Raw genomic sequence first — 26,589 nt, forward strand, 5'->3', positions numbered from 1 at the left:
AGATGATTTGTCCTTTCAAACATGTGGGGGCCAGGGGGATATGTCATCTTCTGATGACTCTTGTTTGACATGATTGTCAATAGAATTCTAAGTAAAATGTTGTGGCCTAATTGATATGAGATGTTGCTAGGTTATGGTGACTAGAGTCCAGATCTCATGTTATGAGTACTAGATTCCAGATCTCATGGGTGATGTCTGTGGGTACTAGATTCCAAATAACCTTTGCCTGTTATTACAGTGATCCAGATAACATGTGCTTGTCTGTAGTTTCACAAATGACTGGATTTAAAATAGAACAACACAGAAATGTCATTTGAATGGCATTTTCCTGAAGTTACATTGCATCACAATATATACATCCGTCAAAACAATATATATCTTATTATCTCTCAATATATATCTAATACACAACCTGGCTTTAAGTGTTTCTATGAAATTGTTCATGATTTGGCAGACTTGGGAGTTGTTACAACTCTTGTGGACCTTGGTGTTCTGATGTTGGTTGTGCCTTTAGAGGCTGGTCTTGACCCTGAAGTGGTGGGTCGAGATGTCAGACTTTTCTCTGTGTTTGACTGGTGACTGGCTCTCAGGTCGAGACCCAGGGGATGAGGTGTCCCAGGTGACCCGAGATTTGCAGCGGCTACTGCTTCGACTGCGCTGCGAGCTCGTTGGGTGCTGCCTGTCCTGGGTCTCCGGGCGCTGGCTTTGTTTTGTCGCCGGCCGCTTCTCGTTTCTGTAATGATAGTTTGAATTACATTATAATAGAAAAATCACTCAAAAATCTCTGAGTTACCACCTTAACATAGATTTAATGAAGTACATATTTCTGATATATTTATATAAGTAAATCAGACTACTTTCTCTGAATAGATTTACTTTATATATTTGCTAACAACATTTACAAATATGTGAGCGTAGAATCTAATAATATCAAGACCTGAATCACATCAGTCCTCATCTGAAGATTTAAGATTTATAAAATATTTCTGCATACCATTTTTCAGTATTTGTGATTTTAAGAAGACTTCTCATGTGCATGAAGCATGTTTGTATGTTAGGTACACATGAGTATGTACAGATACGGAACACATTATTTGTACATACATCCAAAATGAAAAAAAGAACTGATTGAGAACAAGTCAACATTTGGGAGAGTTAAGCCACTGATCACCACATTCAAAAATACCATAGTGTCCTGCTTGTGGCAACGTATCTACAACAGACAGCAATCGCAAACACAGCATTTAATTCTTGTTCAAAGTGGGTAAACATGACCTACCATTGGTTTCTTATGATTGGTTTGACATGTCGAACATACGTATTTTTATTGTAATAACCTCTATAAAGACAGTAAATTATCTGCAGGTAATTGCATATCTGTAACAGTGGCAAATGACCTTGACTGTGACCCTGACCTTGACCTTTCCAGATTAAGGCTGTTCTCCCAAGGAGGATTTGTACCAAAACTACTGTGACGTACATCAAATGCTTCTCACATATTTTTTCAAATAGCTTTTCTTAAGACATTGACCAGAAAGATGATGTAATCCTTGACATGATTGATATTTATTTCCCAATATGACCCCATGGACATCATGATGTCTTGTCCCTGATATCAGCATAGTATCAGTCTAGAAACTCAGCATGGATTCCAATACAAAGTACGGTACCACTGGAGACAAAACCTAACATGCGGCTGCTTAATTATGCATGAAAAATGTCATGCCTGTCATTAAAATGTTAAACAAACTGAAAATAGAACAAGAGCAAATTCATATTTCCGTTGGTAGCATGTTTGTGAAGAAGCAATGATATTTCAAGCAACAAACTGATCCTTCACAAGCTGCTGCTGCTGCTGCTTCTTATCTAAAAAGTTACTGTAATGTTACACCAGTGTTACTTTGGTTTCTGTTCAGTGCTCAGTGAGCCGACCAACTGCTGTTTACTGTCAGTCCTAAACAGTACACAAGGTGATGAAAGACCAAAGGAGAAAACATTAGTGTTTCTTGTGCTACTGACTGACAAATATGTAAACTGAACTTGTGTTTAATGAACCATATGTCCCTTACTGGCTACAGACAATAGTTACAAGTCTGGCCTACAATAGTTGGCAGACAGGGGAATGTGGAACATGAAGAAAATTAACTTGGAAAGTTGTTTCTTAACCATGCTTAAAATTGGAGCCAATATTTGGGAGAGGAAGGTCGTGAGAAACAAGTCACTTCAACAGTTTAATAGTGAGTGCAATACAATGCACACCCTCACCTGACAGAAAGCACTGTTATGAATTCACAATGCTACTCAGAATGTTGTCAAATATAACATGGTACATTTGGGATTCCACTTTCTCAGTAAAGTAGATCCTTTTTCTTCTTACACACACAGCTCAGTGTACTTAATTTGCTGCAGGACAACCAACATGGACAACCAGTTAGGATTGATGGAAGAATTATTGTTGCAAACATCAAAGACCTTTCCAAATGTAGCTGGTGACAGACCATTAAATATTCCAGCGGGGTGAACGTGTGGAGGGTTGGGTGGAAGTTGTGAGTAGGGGAGGTGAGGCAGGAGTTGGGAGTGTGTGGTGTGGGACTGAGGGTAGGAGCTGTAGGGGAGGCTAGGACTTATCCTGTGTGTGGTCTGGGACTGAGGGTAGGGGTAAGGTGGGCTAGGGGCTGGGTGGGCTAGGACTTATCCTGTGTGTGGTCTGGGACTTGTAAAAAAAATCCCAAACTCCCATGAATGTCAAATGGTCTGTCCCTAACGCATGATCAAGCTGCACCACCACACTCTCTCTAGGAATAAACATGGTCAAGTCTTGATATAGCATCTGTCACGATGACTTTACATTCCTACTTCGTGTGTACTAATAGAATCAGTGACATAGATGAAGAGAATACTATGATTATGTTTAATAACAGAATCAGTGGGTGTAGAAACAGAATCAAGTTATTGTGTACAGTAACAAAAGCAAGGGGATGGTGACAAAATCACAGGGTTGCAGGGTAATTAAACACAGCAATAACAGACATTGACAATGTTTATCCACAAAGAATAACCAATAAATACAAAGTAAGAAACAACAAGCTCAAAATGTACCTTACCTTGAGATTCGCTGTTTGCCTGCTGTTAGTGCATAAGAGGGACATTAATAGCAGGTGCATGCAACACACACATGCAGGGTGCAGATCTATGTGCACACATAGTGGAAAACTGTCAGCATGCATGCACACACATACACTTGCACGCACACATGCACACACAGGACTGTCACACCCATCTCACACATGGGAGGACCAACAAAACAAGGGCAAGCATGCAAGTGACAGTTATTCTATACACAGTGGAGGTGCTCTTCACATGCATGTCAGATCAGATACATTGTGGTGCAGTGTCATGCAGCGTTACACTTGGTCAAGGTGGAAAACAGCGCAATGACATCACGAAAAACAATATATGTGTGTATTTTGGCCAAGTTACACATGTAGCTCTTCTACCATATCATGTTTTATTCTGTAAGAAAATCAGTGCATGTTGTGTGCTTCCTCAGACAATTGTGAAACAAAGGTACATTTACAGTAAGCTTTTATACTCCAAGTGCCGCTGTGTAGCCATCTTGATAGATCAAGCTGAAGAATTCTGATGATTCAATTTAGCACTTCTGGTTCAACATGAACAGATATGTACATGATATGTTGACATACTGTGTAAACTGGCCTGCATCCATACATTGTTACTGCCTGTCATCAATGGACTTGACTATGGTCAGGGTTCTACAGTATCACTGCCCAGCACTCACCTCGAGGTCGTCTGCTTGACACATTGTCCAGAAAGTTTGCCAGAACAGACAGCTCATCTGACAGCCGACCTGTCACATCAGAGATGGTGGTCTCACGATTCTCCGTCTTCTCCAACAGACGCCCAAATGCTTCCACAGTCTCCTTGTCTCGATTAGCAAATAACTGTGGGAACACACATGACAGGTTATCTTGGCGAATACGATTGGATGACACAAACAGTTATAGGTTATCTTGCTGTTACAAATGGGTACAGGAACAGTTATAGGTTATCTTGTTGTTACAAATGGGTACAGAAACCGTTATAGGTTATCTTGCTGTTACAAATGGGTACAGGAACAGTTAAAGGTTACCTTGCTGTTACAAATGGGTACACGAACAGTTATAGGTTATCTTGTTGTTACAAATGGGTACAGGAACAGTTATAGGTTATCTTGCTGTTACAAATGGGTACAGGAACAGTTATAGGTTATCTTGCTGTTACAAATGGGTACAGGAACAGTTATAGGTTACCTTGCTGTTACAAATGGGTACAGGAACAGCTATAGGTTATCTTGCTGTTACAAATGGGTACAGGAACAGTTATAGGTTATCTTGTTGTTACAAATGGGTACAGGAACAGTTATAGGTTACCTTGCTGTTACAAATGGGTACAGGAACCGTTATAAGTTATCTTGTTGTTACAAATGGGTACAGGAACAGTTATAGGTTATCTTGTTACAAATGGGTACAGGAACAGTTATAGGTTATCTTGCTGTTACAAATGGGTACAGGAACCGTTATAGGTTATCTTGCTGTTACAAATGGGTACAGGAACAGTTATAGGTTACCTTGCTGTTACAAATGGGTACAGGAACCGTTATAGGTTATCTTGTTGTTACAAATGGGTACAGGAACCGTTATAGGTTATCTTGCTGTTACAAATGGGTACACGAACAGTTATAGGTTACCTTGCTGTTACAAATGGGTACAGGAACCGTTATAGGTTATCTTGCTGTTACAAATGGGTACACGAACAGTTATAGGTTACCTTGCTGTTACAAATGGGTACAGGAACAGTTATAGGTTATCTTGTAGTTACAAATGGGTACAGGAACCGTTATAGGTTATCTTGTTGTTACAAATGGGTACAGGAACAGTTATAGGTTATCTTGCTGTTACAAATGGGTACAGGAACAGTTATAGGTTACCTTGCTGTTACAAATGGGTACAGGAACAGTTATAGGTTATCTTGCTGTTACAAATGGGTACAGGAACCGTTATAGGTTATCTTGTTGTTACAAATGGGTACAGGAACAGTTATAGGTTATCTTGCTGTTACAAATGGGTACAGGAACAGTTATAGGTTACCTTGCTGTTACAAATGGGTACAGGAAGAGTTATAGGTTATCTTGTTGTTACAAATGGGTACAGGAACCGTTATAGGTTATCTTGCTGTTACAAATGGGTACAGGAACCGTTATAGGTTATCTTGCTGTTACAAATGGGTACAGGAACAGTTATAGGTTACCTTGCTGTTACAAATGGGTACAGGAACCGTTATAGGTTACCTTGCTGTTACAAATGGGTACAGGAAGAGTTATAGGTTATCTTGTTGTTACAAATGGGTACACAAACAGTTATAGGTTATCTTGCTGTTACAAATGGGTACAGGAACAGTTATAGGTTATCTTGTTGTTACAAATGGGTACAGGAACAGTTATAGGTTATCTTGTTGTTACAAATGGGTACAGGAACAGTTATAGGTTATCTTGCTGTTACAAATGGGTACAGGAACAGTTATAGGTTATCTTGTTGTTACAAATGGGTACACGAACAGTTATAGGTTATCTTGTTGTTACAAATGGGTACAGGAACAGTTATAGGTTATCTTGCTGTTACAAATGGGTACACAAACAGTTATAGGTTATCTTGCTGTTACAAATGGGTACAGGAACAGTTATAGGTTATCTTGTTGTTACAAATGGGTACAGGAACAGTTATAGGTCACCTTGTTTTTACAAATGGGTACAGGAACAGTTATAGGTTATCTTGCTGTTACAAATACACCTATAACTGTTTGTGCCACCCAAATTGTAACAGCCAACAATAACCTATAACTCTTCATGTCATCCAATTGTAACATCTAAGATTGTGTGACATGAAGAGTTATAGGTTTTCTTGGCTGTTACGTCAATGCCTGACAAAGTTTTGTTTGTGTTCCATGTCTGCGGCTAGCCATACCTCCTGCATGACCCTGTCTGCCTCCCAGCTGTTCACTAGGGCTTCTGCAAAACACAACATCACACTGACAGTGGAGGTTTTATATTATTGTGTTTTGAATTTGAGATCACTAAATCTAAAAGGTGTATATATAACCTTTACTTCTGTGTTACTTCTTTTTTTTTTCAAAATAATAAATTTACTACAGTGGTCAACCCAACCACCCCTCACCGTTATAATGGTCTAGCCCACCACTCCCCATCCTGGTAGTGGGGGCGTGGTGGGCAAGCTGGCTAAAGCACCAGGCTAGTGATCCAGCGAGGTTGAGGTGTCAGGATCAAGCCCACCTGTGACTGGATGTAAAAGCCCTGGAGTCAACTTTGTGTGCAGACTCTTTCCGTGTTGTCACAACCCCTAGTGTGCAGTAAACAACCCTGTGCACTTAAAAGAACCCACAGAGGTGAGATTAATAATACGATGTGATGCTGAGAAGGACATCCAATGGGGAAACAAATACCCGCGCCTTGAGCAAGCAATAGTTGGATGGATGTGTGCGCTATATAAATATCCAATAAATATCCAAACATCCAAAACATGGTAGAGGTCAACCTCACCAGTCCCCACACAAGTAGTGGTCAATCCCAGTAGTGGTCAACCCCAGCAAACCCTACCCCAGTAGTGGTCTCCCCCCCGACCAACCCCCCCACCCCAGTAGTGGTCTCCCCCACCAACCCCCCCGACCGCAGTAGTGGTGTAGCCCACCATTACCTCCAGTTCCTACCTTTAGACTCGACCAGTTCTTTCTGTAGCCGCATGGTGGCCTCCTCATTCATCTCCATCTGAGACTGGATGTCCATAATGTCAGCCTCCAGCTTCTTACAACTCTACAACAGACAGTCGTGCATCAGTCTTTACAGGAATTTGACATGTCTTATAACAACATATGGGAGAGGAATACCAGAGAAGTTACCCTCACAAAAAAATCGTAGTGGGAAATGGATCACAACAAGTCTATGTTGATCAGACCACCTGTAGAAGCCCATGGCATCCACCTGGAGACCGCCAACACACATCACTCACCTCCTGAAACCTTTGGTTCTCCTCCATGACCTTCTTCAGCTTACTGCCCTCCATGTAGATTTGTTCCTCCATGGTCTGCATCTGCTGCCCCTGAGCCTTCATCTGTGTGAGCGACTCCCCTCGCAGCTGCTTCAGGTCCTCCCTCAACTTCACCTGCACACAGTCACCAGCTGGCATTGTAGCAAGCCAACAGGGCATTTGATAGTGGTTTTAACTATTTGACCTTGTTTTCTTCACCTTAATAGTAGGCGGATACTACTCAACTTGATAGTGATGGTCTGATATCAATCCAGGTGTTGCTGTGTTTAGATGTGTACATACCTGGGGGGGAGCCATGGCCTCCTTTTCGCGCTTGGCCTTCACTATTGCATCTTCTAAACTCATTTTCTTGTTCTTCAAGCCTGTAGCCGGGCACAAGATACTCATTCATCAGTCATGATGCAGTGTATTAATCAGGATAATAATCATAACACAGTACACTCATCATGTCAGCAACAACACCGAGGGTCCAAAATGTCAAACATAACACAGGGAACCCTCCTGTCTTAGATGAAATATTCATCATGACAATCTTAGTACATGTCATTCATTCTGTGGATGATATCACACGAAACGCATCATGTCATTGTAGCACAAGACATTCATCCCATCAATCATCATAATACAGGATTTCAAAATGACAGTCACATCACAGATTGTTCCAAATGTCTATCACAGCTGTTCTTACCTATGATCACCTACTCAGTTACATCACTGCTGTTGCTACATAAGATCACCTGTTCAGTTACATCACTGCAGTTGCTACATAAGATCACCTGTTCAGTTACATCACTGCTGTTGCTACATAAGATCACCTGCTCAGTTACATCACTGCTGTTGCTACATAAGATCACCTGTTCAGTTACATCACTGCAGTTCCTACATAAGATCACCTGTTCAGTTACATCACTGCTGTTGCTACATAAGATCACCTGTTCAGTTACATCACTCCTGTTGCTACATAAGATCACCTGTTCAGTTACATCACTGCTGTTGCTACATAAGATCACCTGTTCAGTTACATCACTGCTGTTGCTACATAAGATCACCTGCTCAGTTACATCACTGCAGTTCCTACATAAGATCACCTGTTCAGTTACATCACTCCTGTTGCTACATAAGATCACCTGTTCAGTTACATCACTGCAGTTCCTACATAAGATCACCTGTTCAGTTACATCACTGCTGTTGCTACATAAGATCACCTGCTCAGTTACATCACTGCTGTTGCTACATAAGATCACCTGTTCAGTTACATCACTGCTGTTGCTACATAAGATCACCTGCTCAGTTACATCACTGCTGTTGCTACATAAGATCACCTGTTCAGTTACATCACTGTTGTTGCTACATAAGATCACCTGTTCAGTTACATCACTGCTGTTGCTACATAAGATCACCTGCTCAGTTACATCACTGCTGTTGCTACATAAGATCACCTGTTCAGTTACATCACTGCTGTTGCTACATAAGATCACCTGTTCAGTTACATCACTGCTGTTGCTACATAAGATCACCTGTTCAGTTACATCACTGCTGTTGCTACATAAGATCACCTGCTCAGTTACATCACTGCTGTTGCTACATAAGATCACCTGCTCAGTTACATCACTGCTGTTGCTACATAAGATCACCTGTTCAGTTACATCACTGCAGTTGCTACATAAGATCACCTGCTCAGTTACATCACTGCTGTTGCTACATAAGATCACCTGCTCAGTTACATCACTGCTGTTGCTACATAAGATCACCTGTTCAGTTACATCACTGCTGTTGCTACATAAGATCACCTGTTCAGTTACATCACTCCTGTTGCTACATAAGATCACCTGTTCAGTTACATCACTGCTGTTGCTACATAAGATCACCTGTTCAGATACATCACTGCTGTTGCTACATAAGATCACCTGTTCAGTTACATCACTGCTGTTGCTACATAAGATCACCTGTTCAGTTACATCACTGCTGTTGCTACATAAGATCACCTGTTCAGATACATCACTGCTGTTGCTACATAAGATCACCTGCTCAGTTACATCACTGCTGTTGCTACATAAGATCACCTGTTCAGTTACATCACTGCTGTTGCTACATAAGATCACCTGTTCAGATACATCACTGCTGTTGCTACATAAGATCACCTGTTCAGTTACATCACTGCTGTTGCTACATAAGATCACCTGTTCAGTTACATCACTGCTGTTGCTACATAAGATCACCTGTTCAGAAACATCACTGCTGTTGCTACATAAGATCACCTGCTCAGTTACATCACTGCTGTTGCTACATAAGATCACCTGTTCAGTTACATCACTGCTGTTGCTACATAAGATCACCTGTTCAGTTACATCACTGCTGTTGCTACATAAGATCACCTGTTCAGTTACATCACTGCAGTTGCTACATAAGATCACTGGTTTAGTTACATCACTGTTGTTGCTACATAAGATCACTGGTTCAGTTACATCACTGCAATTGCTAGATATGATCACTGGTTGAGTTACATCACTGCAGTTGCTAGATATGATCACTGGTTCAGTTACATCACTGCACATTTCCATCCAAGCTGTCAGCCTCTTACCAACAACATCCTTCTTCATCTTGTCATAGGCTGCTGACCTCTCTTCAAAGGTCACTTCCAGCTGCTGAAACACTGGCATCTGCTCACACACCTGCATGGACTTGGTCACTTGGTCAGTCTCCATGGTAACAATCTCCTCCTGTAACATGAGTGAGTGATGACAGTTACAGATTGCCAGGAAGTGACACACTGAACCCAAGGCAGGGTCTCTTGGCATGGGTCAGTTATTTGGGGTTGGAGGAGGCGAAGGAGGAGATGGGAGGTAAGCACAATATCATATTTTGTCCCTCTTCAGACACCAAGGTGATCCTCGACATAACCAGGGTTATATTTTGGACTTCTTCATGTAAACCTGCTGTGAGTCTGTGTGTTTATAATTCAGTCACAAAGACAATCTCACCAAACACTGGAGTATACCAGTAGTTTTTTTTTACAAGATTTCTTAAAAGCAACAACAACAATACTATTGCCATCATGTTTGATTCACGTCTCTTAACATGTTGTTTTACACACATGAACACATGAACAATAATTGTTAGCTAGATGAGCTTTCAGAATTCACAAAATTCAAACTTTGTTTTGTATGAAAATTGATTTTAAAATCCCATGGGAAGACACACATTTGTCACAGGTTACAGAACCGATGACCAACCATCTGATATGAAACAGAGAGGAAAGTGGAACTTATCCTTCATCCCCAAACCTAACAACCTGACAATAACCACACCAGATAAAATGCTATCAACAACAGAATATCATTGTTATACCTGAATATTTTTGTTACACCTGTACCTTTGTGTTAATCCTGTACCTTTTTATTACACCTGTACATCTGTGTTACATCTGTACCTTTGTGTTACATCTGTACCTTTGTGTTACACCTGTACCTTTGTGTTACACCTCTTTGTTTCACTCATGTATCTGTATGTTACACTCATATCCTTATGAAACACCTGCACTTGATATTAAACCTGCATCTTGGTGTTACACCTGTTACACCTGTCTGTTAGTCAAGCTGGATCCTTATGTTACACCTGGATCCCTGTTATACAATATGTGAGCATGTGGTAATGTTTGTGTTACCTTCAACTTGTGGCAAGAGAATCATCAGGACACAAATTAATATATACAGGGACAAATGAGTCACATGCAGCAATTGCCAATGTTTAATACTAGCCTATTCTGAGAAATATACAACCTTGATCAAGGAAAGCATGGTTTGTCTGGGTTTGTTTAATTTCAATGCTTTTATTGTCTGAAGGTCCATGATAAATGATTGAGGGTCACCTCCAGGGCAAGGGTGACTCATTTGTACAAATGCCAGTATGAATTCACACAGGTAGACAATCTGACATTTTCTAAGGAAAAAGAAATTCATTCACACTGACATTCATACCCATACTGTTGCAAATTGAAAATATACTTCTACTATGTGCAGCATGTTGTTTTTTACCTGCTACTTCTCTTAATGAAAAGCTACCCAGTCATTTGTGCTTTACATGTATGATACATATGTATTATGCCTGTGCAATACATACATTATTTGTATTCTACTTGAAAGACATCAACTACAGTCTATTCTTGTATTATATGCCATATAATACCTCTCACCAAACTCCCCATTCCTGATCATGTCGTTATAAATGTTTTAGTTTGGGTTGAGTTACAGTAATGTTACAGTGGTGTTACAGTAATGTTACATTACAGTTGTGTTATGTCCTGCTCCCAGCCATGTCTAGTTACACACCATAGACAAGTGATAGCTGGCCACCATCTTACCCTCAGCTCCATGTCTTCTTCATATAAGTGTGTTGCTGTCTGTTATACACATAGAAATACATGTACAAGTTGGCTCTACAAGTGCAAGACATGGATCAATCAATGTTTACACATATGTACATTCCTGTACCCCTCACAAACCACAACAATTTATTTAGCAGACAATCTACTGAATGATGTCAAGAGTATCAACCCCTCAATTCAGATCCAAAAATAGTGGATCATGCTCATAACATCAATCACTGATTTCTCTGGAGCAGACTTGATTATTTACTAACACACTAAAATGAGGCACTGAAAGAAACAACATCCCAGTATGTGTTCCCTTGTTTCTTCATGTTGTTTACAAGATGAAACACACCACAGTTCCACACAACATTCCAGCTGCAGCCATTTTATCAAATATACAGGAAGCTAAAACTGACCCTTGGTTGACATGAAGCTGATTGTGACACTAAGTGCTAGGTCACTTGGTGATGTAGGATCACATAGGGCCAACCTAGGCCAAACATGTCAACAGGTGGGGTTATGTTGACCGCTGGATGATTTGATGAAACTGGATAATTGGCTGAGGACAATAAAGTGTGGGGATGAAAATGGCGGAAACAGATACCTGAAACACAGGACTCACAAATAGCGGTGGAGCCCCTGTAACAGTCACTGTGGGTATAACATATTTCAATACAGATGCAACTGAACTGCTCTCAAACAGCTAAAATGTAACATTTGTAAAGACTTTTCGGTCTTGTTATCTGTGCGACCCATCAGTAATGATGCTGAGTGTGTTATGCATGGTTGTATCGACAATAAGATATTCAGAGCACATAACAACAGATTAAGTATACACCAATATTGTTCTCCCTCACCTGAAGGCATTGAGCTCAACCTGTACAGACATAATTACATCAACAAATGCTGTTATTTGAATAAAGTACCAATTCCAGATTAGAAGATATGCAATTTGTGTTATCAGATGTTGATTTTAAATTACTCACTATATCTTGCAAATGCAAGAACATGTATGTCTGAAGACATTGCAAAACACGAAAGTTATCTGTAATTTCACTCTCTGTGTCACAGATGTGACAGGGTGGATAGTGACTCTGGATTCCTACAAGTCACAGATGTGACAGGGTGGATAGTGACTCTGGTGGATAGTGACTCTGGTGGATAGTGACTCTGGATTCCTACAAGTCACAGATGTGACAGGGTGGATAGTGACTCTGGATTCCTACAAGTCACAGATGTGACAGGGTGGATAGTGACTCTGGATTCCTACAAGTCACAGATGTGACAGGGTGGATAGTGACTCTGGATTCCTACAAGTCACAGATGTGACAGGGTGGATAGTGACTCTGGATTCCTACAAGTCACAGATGTGACAGGGTGGATAGTGACTCTGGATTCCTACAAGTCACAGATGTGACAGGGTGGATAGTGACTCTGGATTCCTACAAGTCACAGATGTGACAGGGTGGATAGTGACTCTGGATTCCTACAAGTAATGGTGCTCCACCACAACCATCTGGCCAACACAACATAGAAAAGAAACAACTGAAGTCGTTCTGTATAATATTGATCAAACTTGTTACGTTAATAATGAAGAATCCAAATTATATGAGTATATATTTCAACTAGGAGCTAAAAAAAACATGTAGAAAGAAAATTATCCAAGCTCCCATATTTTGGTAATGCAAATTAGACACTGAGAAGAATATTGTCTAAGACTGATTACAGAAAGAGACTCACTTCAACATTTCACATAGTTGTTAGGTATGAGAGGCCCCTTGCCCTAGCCACAGCACTCTGCCTCAACAGCCGACATACACAGGCTGTGGTTGGTATACATCACCCCTCATTAGATACATCCGACACCCTGCTGACACCTGGTGTTCCCTGTATACAAAGTTCCACCTACCTGTGTCGATGCATCCCTGACTTCAGCAGATGTTTTGTCCTGAGAACACTATGTATTTGTATAACACTTTCAGCTGACTGTTGACAGCGCATCACCTTGTTCTTGGCGATATCTCTACACACCAAACGTCCAATGTAAAGTTGTATCTACACCTCATTTCCTGTGTATATTAACTTTACAGGACTAAGCAATACGCAACCAACATCTAAAAGTAATTGACCATATCTTTGTCCTGCCTACTGTATTCCAAATGGCTGACATAATCTAGGGGGCTGAGAATAAACACACTCAACTGCTTCACACTTATTGGCATGTATGATTCACAGCATCTATATTGATGAAAACTCCCAGCCAATGGCAGCTGCTACATTGATCTACTGATCAAGATGTTGATCTTAAGTTCCTATGTGATCTACCAAGTTATAGAATGACCTGACCTTGACCTTACCTCCAAGGTTGTTGTCTTGCTGTGCATGGCAGAGAACATGTCCTTATACCTATCCTCCAGTGTGTTCAACTCTGCTTGCAGTTTGTGAATCTCTTCCTCATCTTTACGCAGGTCTTTCTGAATCTGGGCACCCTGCAACAAACACATACTAAGAAAACTGAACACAACAGGACATCATCCCATGTACAGTGACCTAAGTAAGTTCTGCTGAAAATATAATATGCCCCAAAGAACATGGTGGTCAGACCAAGTGACTTGGTTGATTACCTCATTAGCAAGCTCCACATGCTTCGTCTTCCCTTCCTGGATCTTCTGGTTGACAGACTGCATGAATCTCTGCTGTTCTGTCTTATAGTCCTCCAGATCCTTTTGAACATGGTCCTTCTTACTTTGCATTTCAAATCTGAGGACACAATCAAGATTTGGTTTTCTTCAGCTGTTCACCAGCAAAGTGAATCTACAACAGTCTCACCAACACAAACCATGAATGTAAGCACTACCACTTAGATCTACATCAACACAAAAACACAGCTTCTGGCATCTACACAACTACCATCAATGTAAGCACTACCACTTAGATCTACATCAACACAAAAACACAGCTTCTGGCATCTACACAACTACCATCAATGTAAGCACTACCACTTAGATCTACATCAACACAAAAACACAGCTTCTGGCATCTACACAACTACCATGAATGTAAGCACTACCACTTAGATCTACATCAACACAAAAACACAGCTTCTGGCATCTACACAACTACCATCAATGTAAGCACTACCACTTAGATCTACATCAACACAAAAACACAGCTTCTGGCATCTACACAACTACCATCAATGTAAGCACTACCACTTAGATCTACATCAACACAAAAACACAGCTTCTGGCATCTACACAACTACCATCAATGTAAGCACTACCACTTAGATCTACATCAACACAAAAACACAGCTTCTGGCATCTACACAACTACCATCAATGTAAGCACTACCACTTAGATCTACATCAACACAAAAACACAGCTTCTGGCATCTACACAACTACCATGAATGTAAGCACTACCACTTAGATCTACATCAACACAAAAACACAGCTTCTGGCATCTACACAACTACCATCAATGTAAGCACTACCACTTAGATCTACATCAACACAAAAACACAGCTTCTGGCATCTACACAACTACCATCAATGTAAGCACTACCACTTAGATCTACATCAACACAAAAACACAGCTTCTGGCATCTACACAACTACCATCAATGTAAGCACTACCACTTAGATCTACATCAACACAAAAACACAGCTTCTGGCATCTACACAACTACAATCATCAGTACGTCATGGATTTTGCAAGTTTTGGACATAAAACATCATCATCTGGTGAGGGAGGCCTTGTGCTACAGCTTCAATGTAAACCTTCACCCCAAACCACAACCCCTACACCACCTCCTACCACAACTTCAATGAACCACACCAAACATCCACCTCCCACAACCATCACCACACACTATTCCACCATCCACCACCACAACAGTTACCTGTCCTTCCTCTCATTGTTGAGCATCTCCCTGAACTCCTCTAGTTGCTTGTTGAGTTGTGCCACCACTGCCCTGTCACACAAACAGTACAGTATTGTCACACAAACAACACAATATAGCCAATATAAAACAGTTTACTCAGACACTATCAATGGGTTATCATTATCCAAAGAGAGATGGGAGGTCTAAATACACCAAGTACAACATTTATCTTCTGGAGGTCATATTATTGTTGTAGACAAATATATTTTATCTAGCCTCATGTAAGAATGTCGAGTTTTGATTGGTCCACGTGACTTTGATAAAATACCATGTACATCCATCACGATCCACCATCGGGAGTATACGACTTTTATACTCCCGCTGCGAAAGTCATATCCTCCCGCTACGCCTCGGTGACGACACGAGAAGTGAGAAAAGCATGCATCGACAAACCTTTAGTAACGTGTGGTGCATTGAAGTAAAATGATCAGCTGGTGTCAACATGGCAGCAAGTCGATTCGATGTGTGTTGTTTTGTTTTGATTTAGTGAAAACATTCAGCTAGATAAATGCGTTATCACATCGTGTCGAGGGAAATACGGGATTTTATCAGTCCCTCTTAAGGTTGTATTCCACTGATAAAACCCTGTATTTCCCTCGACATGATGTGATAACTTATAATATATATTCAATATGGTTCTAAATGGCATGGGGCTGCACAACATGTCTGAACTTGCAAGTTGGACTTACTTGTGAGATTCGGCCAGGTTTTCTATCTCCTCAGTCATGTCAATGTTCTCTGCTTGCATGCGTCCCACATCTTCAGCCTTCATGGTCAAGTTTTGCTTTGCTGATTGTAACCTTCAAACAAAATTGTAATATGAAAATGTTAATATTTTGATACAGGATTTTCATCAGATGTAAAGTCATATAAAACATACTTTTGTATTTCCACCTAATACATATACTTCTCACATTGCATCCATCCAATAAACATTATTCCCAATATGTCCACCTAATACACACTACTCACACTGTGTCCACCTAATACACTCTACTCCTAATATGTCCACCTTATACACACTACTCAAGGTATGTCCACTCAATACGCTTTACTTACAGTATGTCCACCCAATATACACTACCCACAGTATGTCCACCTAATACACACTACTCACAGAATGTCCACCTGTTTCACACTACCCACAGTATGTCCACCTAATACATTGCACCCACAGTATGTCCACCTAATACACACAATCCACAGTGTGTCCACCTAATACACACTACTCACAGTATATCTACCTAATACACACTGCTCACAGTATGTCCACCTAATACACACTACTTACAGTATGTCCACCTAATATACACTACCCACAGTATGTCCACCTAATATACACTACCCACAGTATGTCCACATTATAGACACTACTCACAGTATGTCCACCTAATACACACTATCCATAGTATGTCCACCTAATACACTCTACTCACAGTATATCTACCTAATACACACTACTCACAGTATGTCCACCTAATACACACAATCCACAGTGTGTCCACCTGATACACACTACTCACAGTATATCTACCTAATACACACTACTCACAGTATGTCCACCTAATACACTCGACACAGTATGTCCACTTAATACATACTACTCATAATATGTCCACACAATACACATTACTCAGGTATTGTCATTACTCACAGTATGCCCACAGTATGTCTACCCAATATACTCTACTTACAGTATGTCCACCTAATACACACTACCCACAGTACATCCACCCAATACACATTACTTACAGTATGTTCATCTATGTTGCTCTACTCACAGTATGTCCACCTAATACACATTATTCACAGTATATCCACTTTACCACTTAATACACTGTCCTACCAGTATTTCCACCTAATACACTCTACTCACATTTTGTCCAGTTCCTCAACTCTATCTGCATCTGCTTTCTTCTTCTCTAGTTTCTCACGCAGATCTGGGAATTAGAAAGAAAATGTAGAGAAAACATCGAAACAACACGGAATCTCTAAAGCCATGCTAACAGCAGTGATAGACTAAACACAGGGGTTGCACAGAGGGTACCTGTTAATGTGATGTGCTAATGAATACATTATAGATAGGGGCACCTGGTAATATTCTAATGTGTTCAACCAACATATGAACTGAAACCATCTCACATTTTGGGTTGACGTAGCACAAGTCTGGTCTGTACAGATACTCACCAGCTTGCAGGTCCATCTTAACCATCTCTAAGTCCTTCAGATGCTCTCCTTCCTCCTCAACCTCCCGCTCAAACTGGGAACAAACAGTTCCAGAGTTACATACATTGGTACAAGAGCAAGTGGCAAAACGTGCCACATAAATACCTCATAGATAACTCAATATGTGCAACATCATGCAACAAGTTAGACAGCCTAATTGAACCCTTCATGTCACCAGAGACCATATAATAGACTATTATATGGTCTCTGACGTCACAGACTCAATCCTGTTAAACACTGAGAATCACCATCCTACAAACCTGATTTATCTTGTCTGTCAGTTTCTTCTCATCTTCTTCAAACCTCTTCTTTTCAGCCTCAGTCTCTTCTAGAATCTTCTGCCTGGACAACACCAATGACATGAGAACACAAGTACCTTCTCATGTCCAACATCAGACTGCATAAAACTAAACTCACTCACTCGAACATCATACTTGCCCCAGTGCCTGCAGTCGAATCTGTGTGATTGCCTGAGATTATAACACACAGCTGAGGTTGAATGATGATTACTTGTACGATAAACTTAAATGGGAACTGTCTGAGTGAAGATTGTGTATGATACATGACACTTGATCACAGTGAGCATGATGACCTGCGAGTACCCTACTATACTTCAACCCTATTTCTAACTACCAGTGGACATATTGGTTGTCTTGTTACAGTGTTACCACAGTCAGCTCCTAGTTGTCACAGTCTGCCCCATCACTACATCTTCATAGTATGTAACTGTCCTGTTTCTCATTGATACCACAGACACTGTACATCAATCCAACAGTGTGTAAAAAGCATGTATATTTATCAAACTATTCATTCAGTACTAATCAGGGTAAGAAGCATCCTTGAAACCTCATCACAAAAAACTAAAAAAGTTATAATCTCTGCACATAAGTATCCTGTACATAAATGCTGGAAAGATAAGGTGGATCTGTGCAGAGTCTCGGGGGGATTAGGTGAAGGTGTGGGAGGGAATCTGTCCTACCCCTTGGCCTGCAGTGCCTTGTTCATCTTCATTTCTTTTGCCAGTTGGGCACTGAGGTTGTTCTCCTCCTCCTCCAGTCTTGACTTGGTCGTCTCAAACCGCCGGATACTCTGCAGTGAACAGAACATATGAATGGAAACATTCACGCTAATTCTAATCTAAATCATGGAATTATTTCTGGATTGTCAACCATTTGTGAGGCAGAATTAGCCTCTAGCAACCCGTGCAAGCCGTGAGAGTTGACTTGAGTGTTCACAAGCAGCCATCTTAGCACTGAGCGTAGCGGAGCACAAACTGAACTCTCAGTATTCAACAAATGACTTACAACAAAACAATACTAGTTTGGCTAAGCGAGTTAGGTCACCTTCCTGAGTGCATCCAGCTTTCCTTCACTGTCCATCAGCAGCTCATGGTGAACGTCCAGCTCTCTGAAACATACAAGTACTTACAGTATTGAGTAAGATGCTTGCAGGAAGCCCACAGTTGTTGCCTTCAAGTATAGACAGATATCTCAGTGCAGACTTTTTAACACCTTATCAAACAGACTTGTCCTCATAAACTGAAGGTCTACATAAGGTAATGGCCGCACAGGTTCCGGAGCAACATCGCCAAAGGCATCTAATTCCTGTTTCATGATACTGTTCATGTGCTATATGGGAGCTCTTACTTCTTCTTGCCCATGTTGTGCTCTCTCTGGTCTTTGGTCTTCTCAGCTGTATCAGCCTGAAACACAACCAAAAATATACAACATCACGTGCCACATACAAACACAAGTGACACTTCTAACATCCGACTCATCTGACTCTCAACACGTGCATCATGTTTCCACCTGTTCCTCTGTTGAGAGTGACATACATCATATACAATTGGACACCGCTGTCTCGATATTTACAGGACCAGGAAAAAATCTCGACTTATCCGAATATCGACACATCCGAGTTGGGCATATCATCACATACCAACATGAAAGAAATGAATCTGATATTAGAAAAAGGGACCTTTCCTACAGCCTGGTCGGTTGGGATAATAGTGCCTATACATAAGCAAGGAAATTTAAATAAAGTAGATAACTACAGAGGAATCACATTGCTGAGCATATTCAGTAAAGTGTTCACATCGATTGTTAACCAAAGACTAATTTTTTGGGGTGAATCAATGGACAAAATAAATGAAGCCCAGGCAGGATTTAGAAAGGGTTACACAACAACCGATAACATGTTTATACTACAGAGTGTGATCCAGAGATATTTGAATACACAGAGTGGTAAGCTATATGCAATGTTTGTTGATTTTTCTAAGGCATTTGATTCTGTCCAAAGACATAAACTTTGGTCATTATTTAACATGAATGGACTTAGCCCCAAAATGAGTAAGTTATTAAGTGATATATATCAAAATGTGAAAGCCTGTGTTAGAAACAACACCGAGGTGTCTGCAACATTCGATGTAAACATTGGAGTTAGGCAAGGATGCGTACTCAGCCCGTTCCTGTTCTCTTTTTTCATAAACGAGCTAGCGGTACAGATTGAGCGAAATTGCTCACATGGTATCCAGTTGCATCCCGATATGTTCTATCTTTTCCTCTTATTATTTGCAGATGACATTGTTCTCATTTCTAGCACTATAAACGGCCTACAGAAGCAGATAAACGAATTAGAAACCTATTGCCAAAATTATTGTCTAAGTGTAAACATGAATAAAACAAAAATAATTGCATTCAAGAAAGGAGGTAAACTATCGAAAAAGGAAATATGGTATTATAAGGGTAATGTCGTAGAAAGAACTACATCATACAAATACCTTGGAGTATATTTTACAAACATTCTGTCATGGTCGACACACACAAAATACGCATCTGTGCAAGCACGTAAGGCTCTAATCGGTATATTAAGAAACCTGAGAGTATTAGGAGATATAAATCTAGCATCCTTTTTTAGAATATTTGACACCAAAATCAGTCCGATTTTACTTTATGGTGCCGAAATTTGGGGCTTGAAATACTTTGATTGTATAGAAAAAGTTCACCTATTTGCTTGTAAAACATTTCTCGGAGTAAAGATGAGCACACCAGACGTTATGGTATATGGAGAATGTGGCAGGTTTCCCCTCCACATATTCCAGCAAACTAGAGTGATCAAATATTGGATAAAGTTATTAAACATGTCATCACACCGTTTACCCAAAAAATGTTATGAAATGATGTTATTGTTGCATGAAAACGGTAAGCAGAACTGGGTATCAGAAGTAAAAAACCTACTCTTCTCAACTGGATTCCATAACCTATGGTATGATCAAAAAGTGTTCGCCCCATCACTGTTTTTAAACACATTCACACAAAGATTAAAAGACATATATCAACAAAAGTGGTTGGGAATTGTTTCATTATCAACAAAGTGTAAGTATTACTCAACACTAAAAACCCACATTTATACTGAAGGTTATCTATCATGTGTAAATGTTAAGAAATTCAGAACAGCATTATCACGTTTTCGTTGCTCATCCCATGATTTATTGATTGAAAAGGGGAGATTTATGAATATAAAAAGAGAAGATAGACTATGTAAATGTTGCACTAACAATGCAATAGAAGACGAATATCATTTCCTTCTTGTCTGTCCAGCATTTGATACACTACGTAGAAAATATATGAAAGAATACTATTTTGTACATCCATCGATTGCCAAATTCTCTTCACTGTTGACGTGTTCAAATGAAAAGGTAATCCAAAATATTGCAATTTTTATTCACAAAGCTATGCTATCCAGACAATTCTTCTATAAATGATATGTATATGGAGTGCGCCCTACAAATGATATAAAGATATGTGTGATATCGAGAAGTGAGTGATTTAGCATGATACTATATTACATTTGCTAAAATGTCATGTATATGATTTGATATGCCATTATATATGATGTACAAGCTGATCTTTGACATATGATATATAGGATATGACGTGAGACGATGATATGATGTATTATGATATGGTATGATACTATTTCCGATGTGAGAACATATATGATACGACATGACATGACATGGTACCATCTGATATCATATGATCTAATATGACGTGATACAGCATTATATGGTATGATATGACTCCATGATATTATACTACTTTATATCATGAGTAGTATGATGTGTGTTTTATACTATAGGCCTGAGGCCTTTCAGTATTGAAATAAATAAACTATTGAAAGATTGAAAAGAAAGAAATGACAGAAAACAAAAGAAAACAATAGACTGACTCCTAATCTGCATTTCTCAGTCGACAATTTAGTAACAACTGAACAATTAATTGCTTGACACATGATGACACAAGTCTCTGATTAGATTCTCTCTATGTTTTGATTTGATACTATAATCCATTATCGGGAGTGTTAAGGAGGTAAGTTGAAATTGGGAGTATATCCTGATTAGATAAACAAACAAGTGACACCTACAACTCAATTAGCCTTATTTAGCCTAACAACTGGTACCTTTGATTCATGCCAAAGCATGTGGAGACAGTCATAGTTCAGATGGATACTTGTCCGAGAAAGGTAGGTGTATATCGCCTTTACATACTGAGTTAAAAGGGTAATTTTGCTTGTTGGGACCATGAAATCATATGCAGATATCCGAAATACTGAGACATTCATATCAAGTCAAAGGGGTTCAAATAATGATGAATAATGAAGAATTTTGCTGTGACCGAGGAATTATATTGAGACAATCAAGATATCGACTTATCAGAGTTCGACACAATGATCTTCAACTGTATGTACCAGGGGCTCCTTTCATGAAGCAACCTTTACTAAGGTTAACTTTAACTCCCATTCTTTAACATTGCACTAAGGTTATGTTACTGACTTACGATCACCATAGTGCTTTGTGAAAAGAAGCCCAATTCCCCTGTCGATCGCATTGTACATGATGGGGATGTTCTCCGTCTCACTCACCACAGCTTTTTTCAGTCTTTTCTTCTCATGCCTCGCTTCCGTCCTCTCCTGGATCAGGTCTTCTTTCAGCTGCAGGATCCCATCCTCCAGGTCCACAATCTACACACACAACCAGATTAGTACATAGTCTACCTCATCAGTCCTATTCAGAAATCACCGCTGATATTGAGCAGCATACATATCTATTCTACAAAATGAGCTATTAGTAAATTCCAGAGCACTTTAAAGTCACATCATTTAAACAGTCATTCCCAAAATACATACATTCTGATTGGCTTGGCGAACTTTGTCTCTGGTCTCATTCAAAGCAATCTGCATGCTGAAAATTTAAGATGTTAAATACATTGATTGAGACACCAATATCAATGTCTTTCCAACATAGGACACAACATATGATTAACTCAACAGTTGTATGTAGAACCTGCCACAGACATTGCTGTGGCATTGCTGGGTGTGTTTTTGACCACTGCCTCCAAATGTGTAAATATATATTTCAAGTATATAGCTGTAGTTAACGTAAAATGTTTGATCTAACACAAATAATCAAAGAATTACCTGTATTGCATGTTAACCATGCACCATATTCCTAAATTATCATATCTATGGTTTGGAAGGTTATACAATTGAAGACATGATGACACAGGAAGTGTCTGAGTGCCTCAGGTCTCACCTGGCTTTCTCCGCCATCCTCTGATTCAGCTGAGAGATGATCTCTTCATGCTGCTGACGAACCAACTCTCTCTCTGGGCTGGAAAACAGAACCAACATGTTGAATGAGGGAGAGATGGAGGGAGTAGTATTTATGTTATTTATTCATGTGCAACTGTTTTGTGCAATTGAAATGATGTAAGATCATAGATAATTACCACTATGGTGAAACATACAAAAACGGGCATCAAGAGGAAGATTCACAGGTTTCTGGCATGTCACAACTAAAAACAGTTGAAAGAAATTCACAATTCTGTTGGTCCTTTGAGTCTATTTATGCCAAATGATCTTGGCACAAAACCTCTGACAGTTTTTGTGCTAAGGTTGCTATGCTGAAAGAGCACTTGTGCAGTAAATACTGGGTAGAAAACTATGAGACTTGACCTTTCTGTTAGTTCAAAGGTGAAAGATGAGATATTCTGACAGACATACTCAGCTAGATACTTACTGCAATATAGAGTTTTCCCTCTCTAGCTCTTGGTGGCGTTCACCCTGATACACAATGTTCTTGTTGATGTTGTCAAGCTTGTCCTGCATTTCCTGTTGGGCTTTTGCATTTGACTGACGGGCAGAGTTCACCGCAACTGCAAAAAACATTCACACATTGGTTATGTGTTATTATTGTAGAAATAAAACATTTACAAACACAATATGACAATCAAACATAATGTTCACAAAGGGAAATTAAAGTAATCCCTTCCTGTCACCTAGACTTATATAGGTAATAGTTCATTCACAGTGAAGCAGGAACATGTCACATCAGTGATGTCACACTTGTGTCGTCACATAATCACTCTTTCTTTGTTCACACAGCACGCAGGTAGGCCATCATTTTACACCACTGTCATTAGTTAACTCACCCATAATTTCTTCTTTGATTTCAGCAGGCAGGAATTGTAACTTGTGACGATTAACACTAGCTTTGATAGTTTCTGTTTCCAGTTCATCATGAAGCCGTTTGCGCTCTTGTTCCTACAGTGCAGTAAATAATATATTTGTGGTTTTAGTAAACTACATAAGAAACTAAATTACTTTGACCCAACACCTTGCAAGTTTCAAGATTGTATTTTGATATATTCAATAACAAAAATAACAAATTCAATTTCAAAATCTGAAGAACCAAATGCAGGTGTGTAAACCACATGGAAAGTGGCCTGTGAAGGTCCGGGGTAGAATAGGCCTTCAGCAACCCATGCTTGCCATAAAAGGCAAATATGCTTGTCATAAGAGGCAACTAGGGTGGTCAGACTCGCTGATTTGGTTGACACTTCATCGATTCCCAATTGCACAGATCGATGCTCATGCTGTTGATCACTGGATTGTCTACTCCAGACTCGATTATTTACATACCGCCACAATATAGCTGGAATATTGCTGAGTGTGGCATAAAACTAAACTCACTCACTCACATGGAAAGTAGGAATGACAATACATGTGCTGTCTGCAACCAATATGCATATGCATCTGATCTAATCATATCTGACAGTTGATTTTGTCTAATGTAGTAAATCACAACATCTGTATTTCTAAGTGACAACAGGTATTAAATTCATACCTGAAAGCAACTGTGATACTTACCAGTTCATGGAGTGCTTCTATGACTTTGTCAATATTGCTAACATCACTGTCAAGAAATCCAAAATGTTCCGATCTCATTCGATCACCTGCAGTTACATAAAAAGTGTTACTATATCATAAGAATGAGCAGTATTTGGTGGATATGCAACTTCTTTACTTTGTATAGGTGATGTATCGACATATATTCTATTGTCATCAAGCAAGTGATACATGGACATCAAAAGATGTTTGGACATCAAAAGAGGGATGAAACAAAAATGAGTTTTTGTACAATAGAAGAGTTTTAAGTAGGTAGATGGAAGCCAGTAGAAGATGTAGATGGTTGTGGAAACAAGGAATTAAGGATGTTGACTGGCAAACAGTAGGGAGTGATGCATAACATTAGTATTAAGACAAATACAAAGGTGATAAGGTACTTCTGGAAGTGGTGATGGACACACAGGTAAAAGTACAATAGCTGAGCAGGGTTACATGTATTGCTTGCTTGACAGCGGCATTAGAATCTACGTCAAAACGTCGACTATACAAAAAAGAATCTAGAATGCAAGTCAAAGAAGTCTAACTATCTTTTGTTGTACCATAACATTTTCACTTGGCATATATTCACACTTGGCCATTTGAACTGTGATTTTTTCTGATATTTTATGAGATGTGATTTCACCGTCAGTTTGTTTATGAACATGAATTTTTCCTGACACTGCTCCATAATATAAAGATCAACACAATTTTAAAATATATCCTATTACTACAATGTTTGATAAAAATTGAGAACCATCAGTATGAAACAGACATAACGTACCACTACGAAAAAAAGAATATCTAAACTTTTAAAATACGTTTTACTAGTACTGTCAAAAACTTAAGTTTTTTCTGCTGCCACGATGTCAGAAAATCACATGGTTTGACCTCCAAATTATTGAAGAAATCAAATTCTGTTTCACATCTCATCGTATGTTCAATTAATTCTTTTGTGGGATGCAAGTAAGGTTCATTCCTTTAATATGAAACAAACAAAGATATAGTGTCCAGCCTCATTTTCTTACTCAACTTTTTGTTGCACAGAATCAATTACAAAATTTCCGCTGAAAATGGTGGACAGGTTTCCAAAGAAAATCAATCACTTTAAAATTTCACCAGTTAGATCCATGGGATTTACTGCATGCAGGGACAATATGATAAGATCTTGCACATGTCGAACGGTCTCTGTTGCATGTCGCTAACTATCTGTCTATTTAGCAGTCACAACTACATTAGTTGATGTATAACAACATAAAGATAATTAACTCACCAAGTTCCTGAAGCTTCTCCACGGCATTGTTTACCACTGGCACCTCTGTCTGGGATGACATTTTGAATAAACTACCTTACCACCCGTCTTTCAAGACTCTCAGGTCGCCATATGTAAACTATTTGTTGTCAACCAATCATTTCAAAGGGAGGTAAATATTAAGTGGTGTAGTGCATACCACTACATAAAATAGCAAGGGCGCACGCAATGATATTTTACAAGTTTCTGTTTGTTCTGTCTGGTAAATCGTTATGATCGTTAATTAAACTACTTTGTTCTAGACATTGTTTGACAACAAATTCTGGGAATTTTAGGGAATGTTATCGTGAGCCATTATTTCTTTGCCCTTTCCCCAATCACCCCTAGACGCTCACCGTCCTTCTTAAAGCCAAGCAGGTCACAAAGAAATATAAATACACCAACGCCACCCGAA

The 26,589-nt window shown here is 39.6% G+C and overlaps 1 protein-coding gene across 1 annotated transcript; it reads right to left on the reverse strand.

Annotated features, from left to right (window-relative positions):
- Window positions 1-307: 307 nt before the first annotated feature.
- LOC137293954 (coiled-coil domain-containing protein 175-like) lies at window positions 308-26,302 on the reverse strand. The gene is made up of 24 exons (XM_067824853.1): window positions 26,157-26,302; window positions 24,869-24,954; window positions 24,151-24,262; window positions 23,739-23,874; window positions 23,253-23,330; window positions 22,847-22,901; window positions 22,583-22,681; window positions 19,306-19,361; window positions 19,003-19,066; window positions 18,639-18,748; window positions 17,920-18,001; window positions 17,621-17,693; window positions 17,310-17,373; window positions 16,123-16,233; window positions 15,392-15,463; window positions 14,112-14,247; window positions 13,845-13,976; window positions 9,700-9,838; window positions 7,401-7,480; window positions 7,080-7,232; window positions 6,781-6,883; window positions 6,021-6,064; window positions 3,800-3,962; window positions 308-733 (listed from the first exon to the last, which is right to left on the reverse strand). The coding sequence occupies exons 1-24, from the start codon at window positions 26,215-26,217 to the stop codon at window positions 441-443; spliced, it is 2,502 nt and encodes an 833-aa protein (XP_067680954.1). The 5' UTR covers window positions 26,218-26,302; the 3' UTR covers window positions 308-440.
- Between the last annotated feature and the right edge of the window lie 287 nt (window positions 26,303-26,589).

This window comes from Haliotis asinina, chromosome 8 (genome assembly GCF_037392515.1).
Source record: "Haliotis asinina isolate JCU_RB_2024 chromosome 8, JCU_Hal_asi_v2, whole genome shotgun sequence".
Taxonomy (NCBI): domain Eukaryota; kingdom Metazoa; phylum Mollusca; class Gastropoda; order Lepetellida; family Haliotidae; genus Haliotis; species Haliotis asinina.

What these genes read in the sequence shown, in the direction of transcription:
- LOC137293954 (XM_067824853.1), bottom strand. Translation starts at nt 26,217, where the DNA reads ATGTCATCCCAGACAGAGGTGCCAGTGGTAAACAATGCCGTGGAGAAG. An exon ending in AGCTGGATGCACTCAGGAAG is followed by an intron (nt 18,749 to 19,002) that starts GTGACCTAACTC and finishes TGTTCACTGCAG; the next exon opens with AGTATCCGGCGGTTTGAGAC. An exon ending in AAGGCACTGCAGGCCAAGGG is followed by an intron (nt 18,002 to 18,638) that starts GTAGGACAGATT and finishes GGTGTTGTCCAG; the next exon opens with GCAGAAGATTCTAGAAGAGA.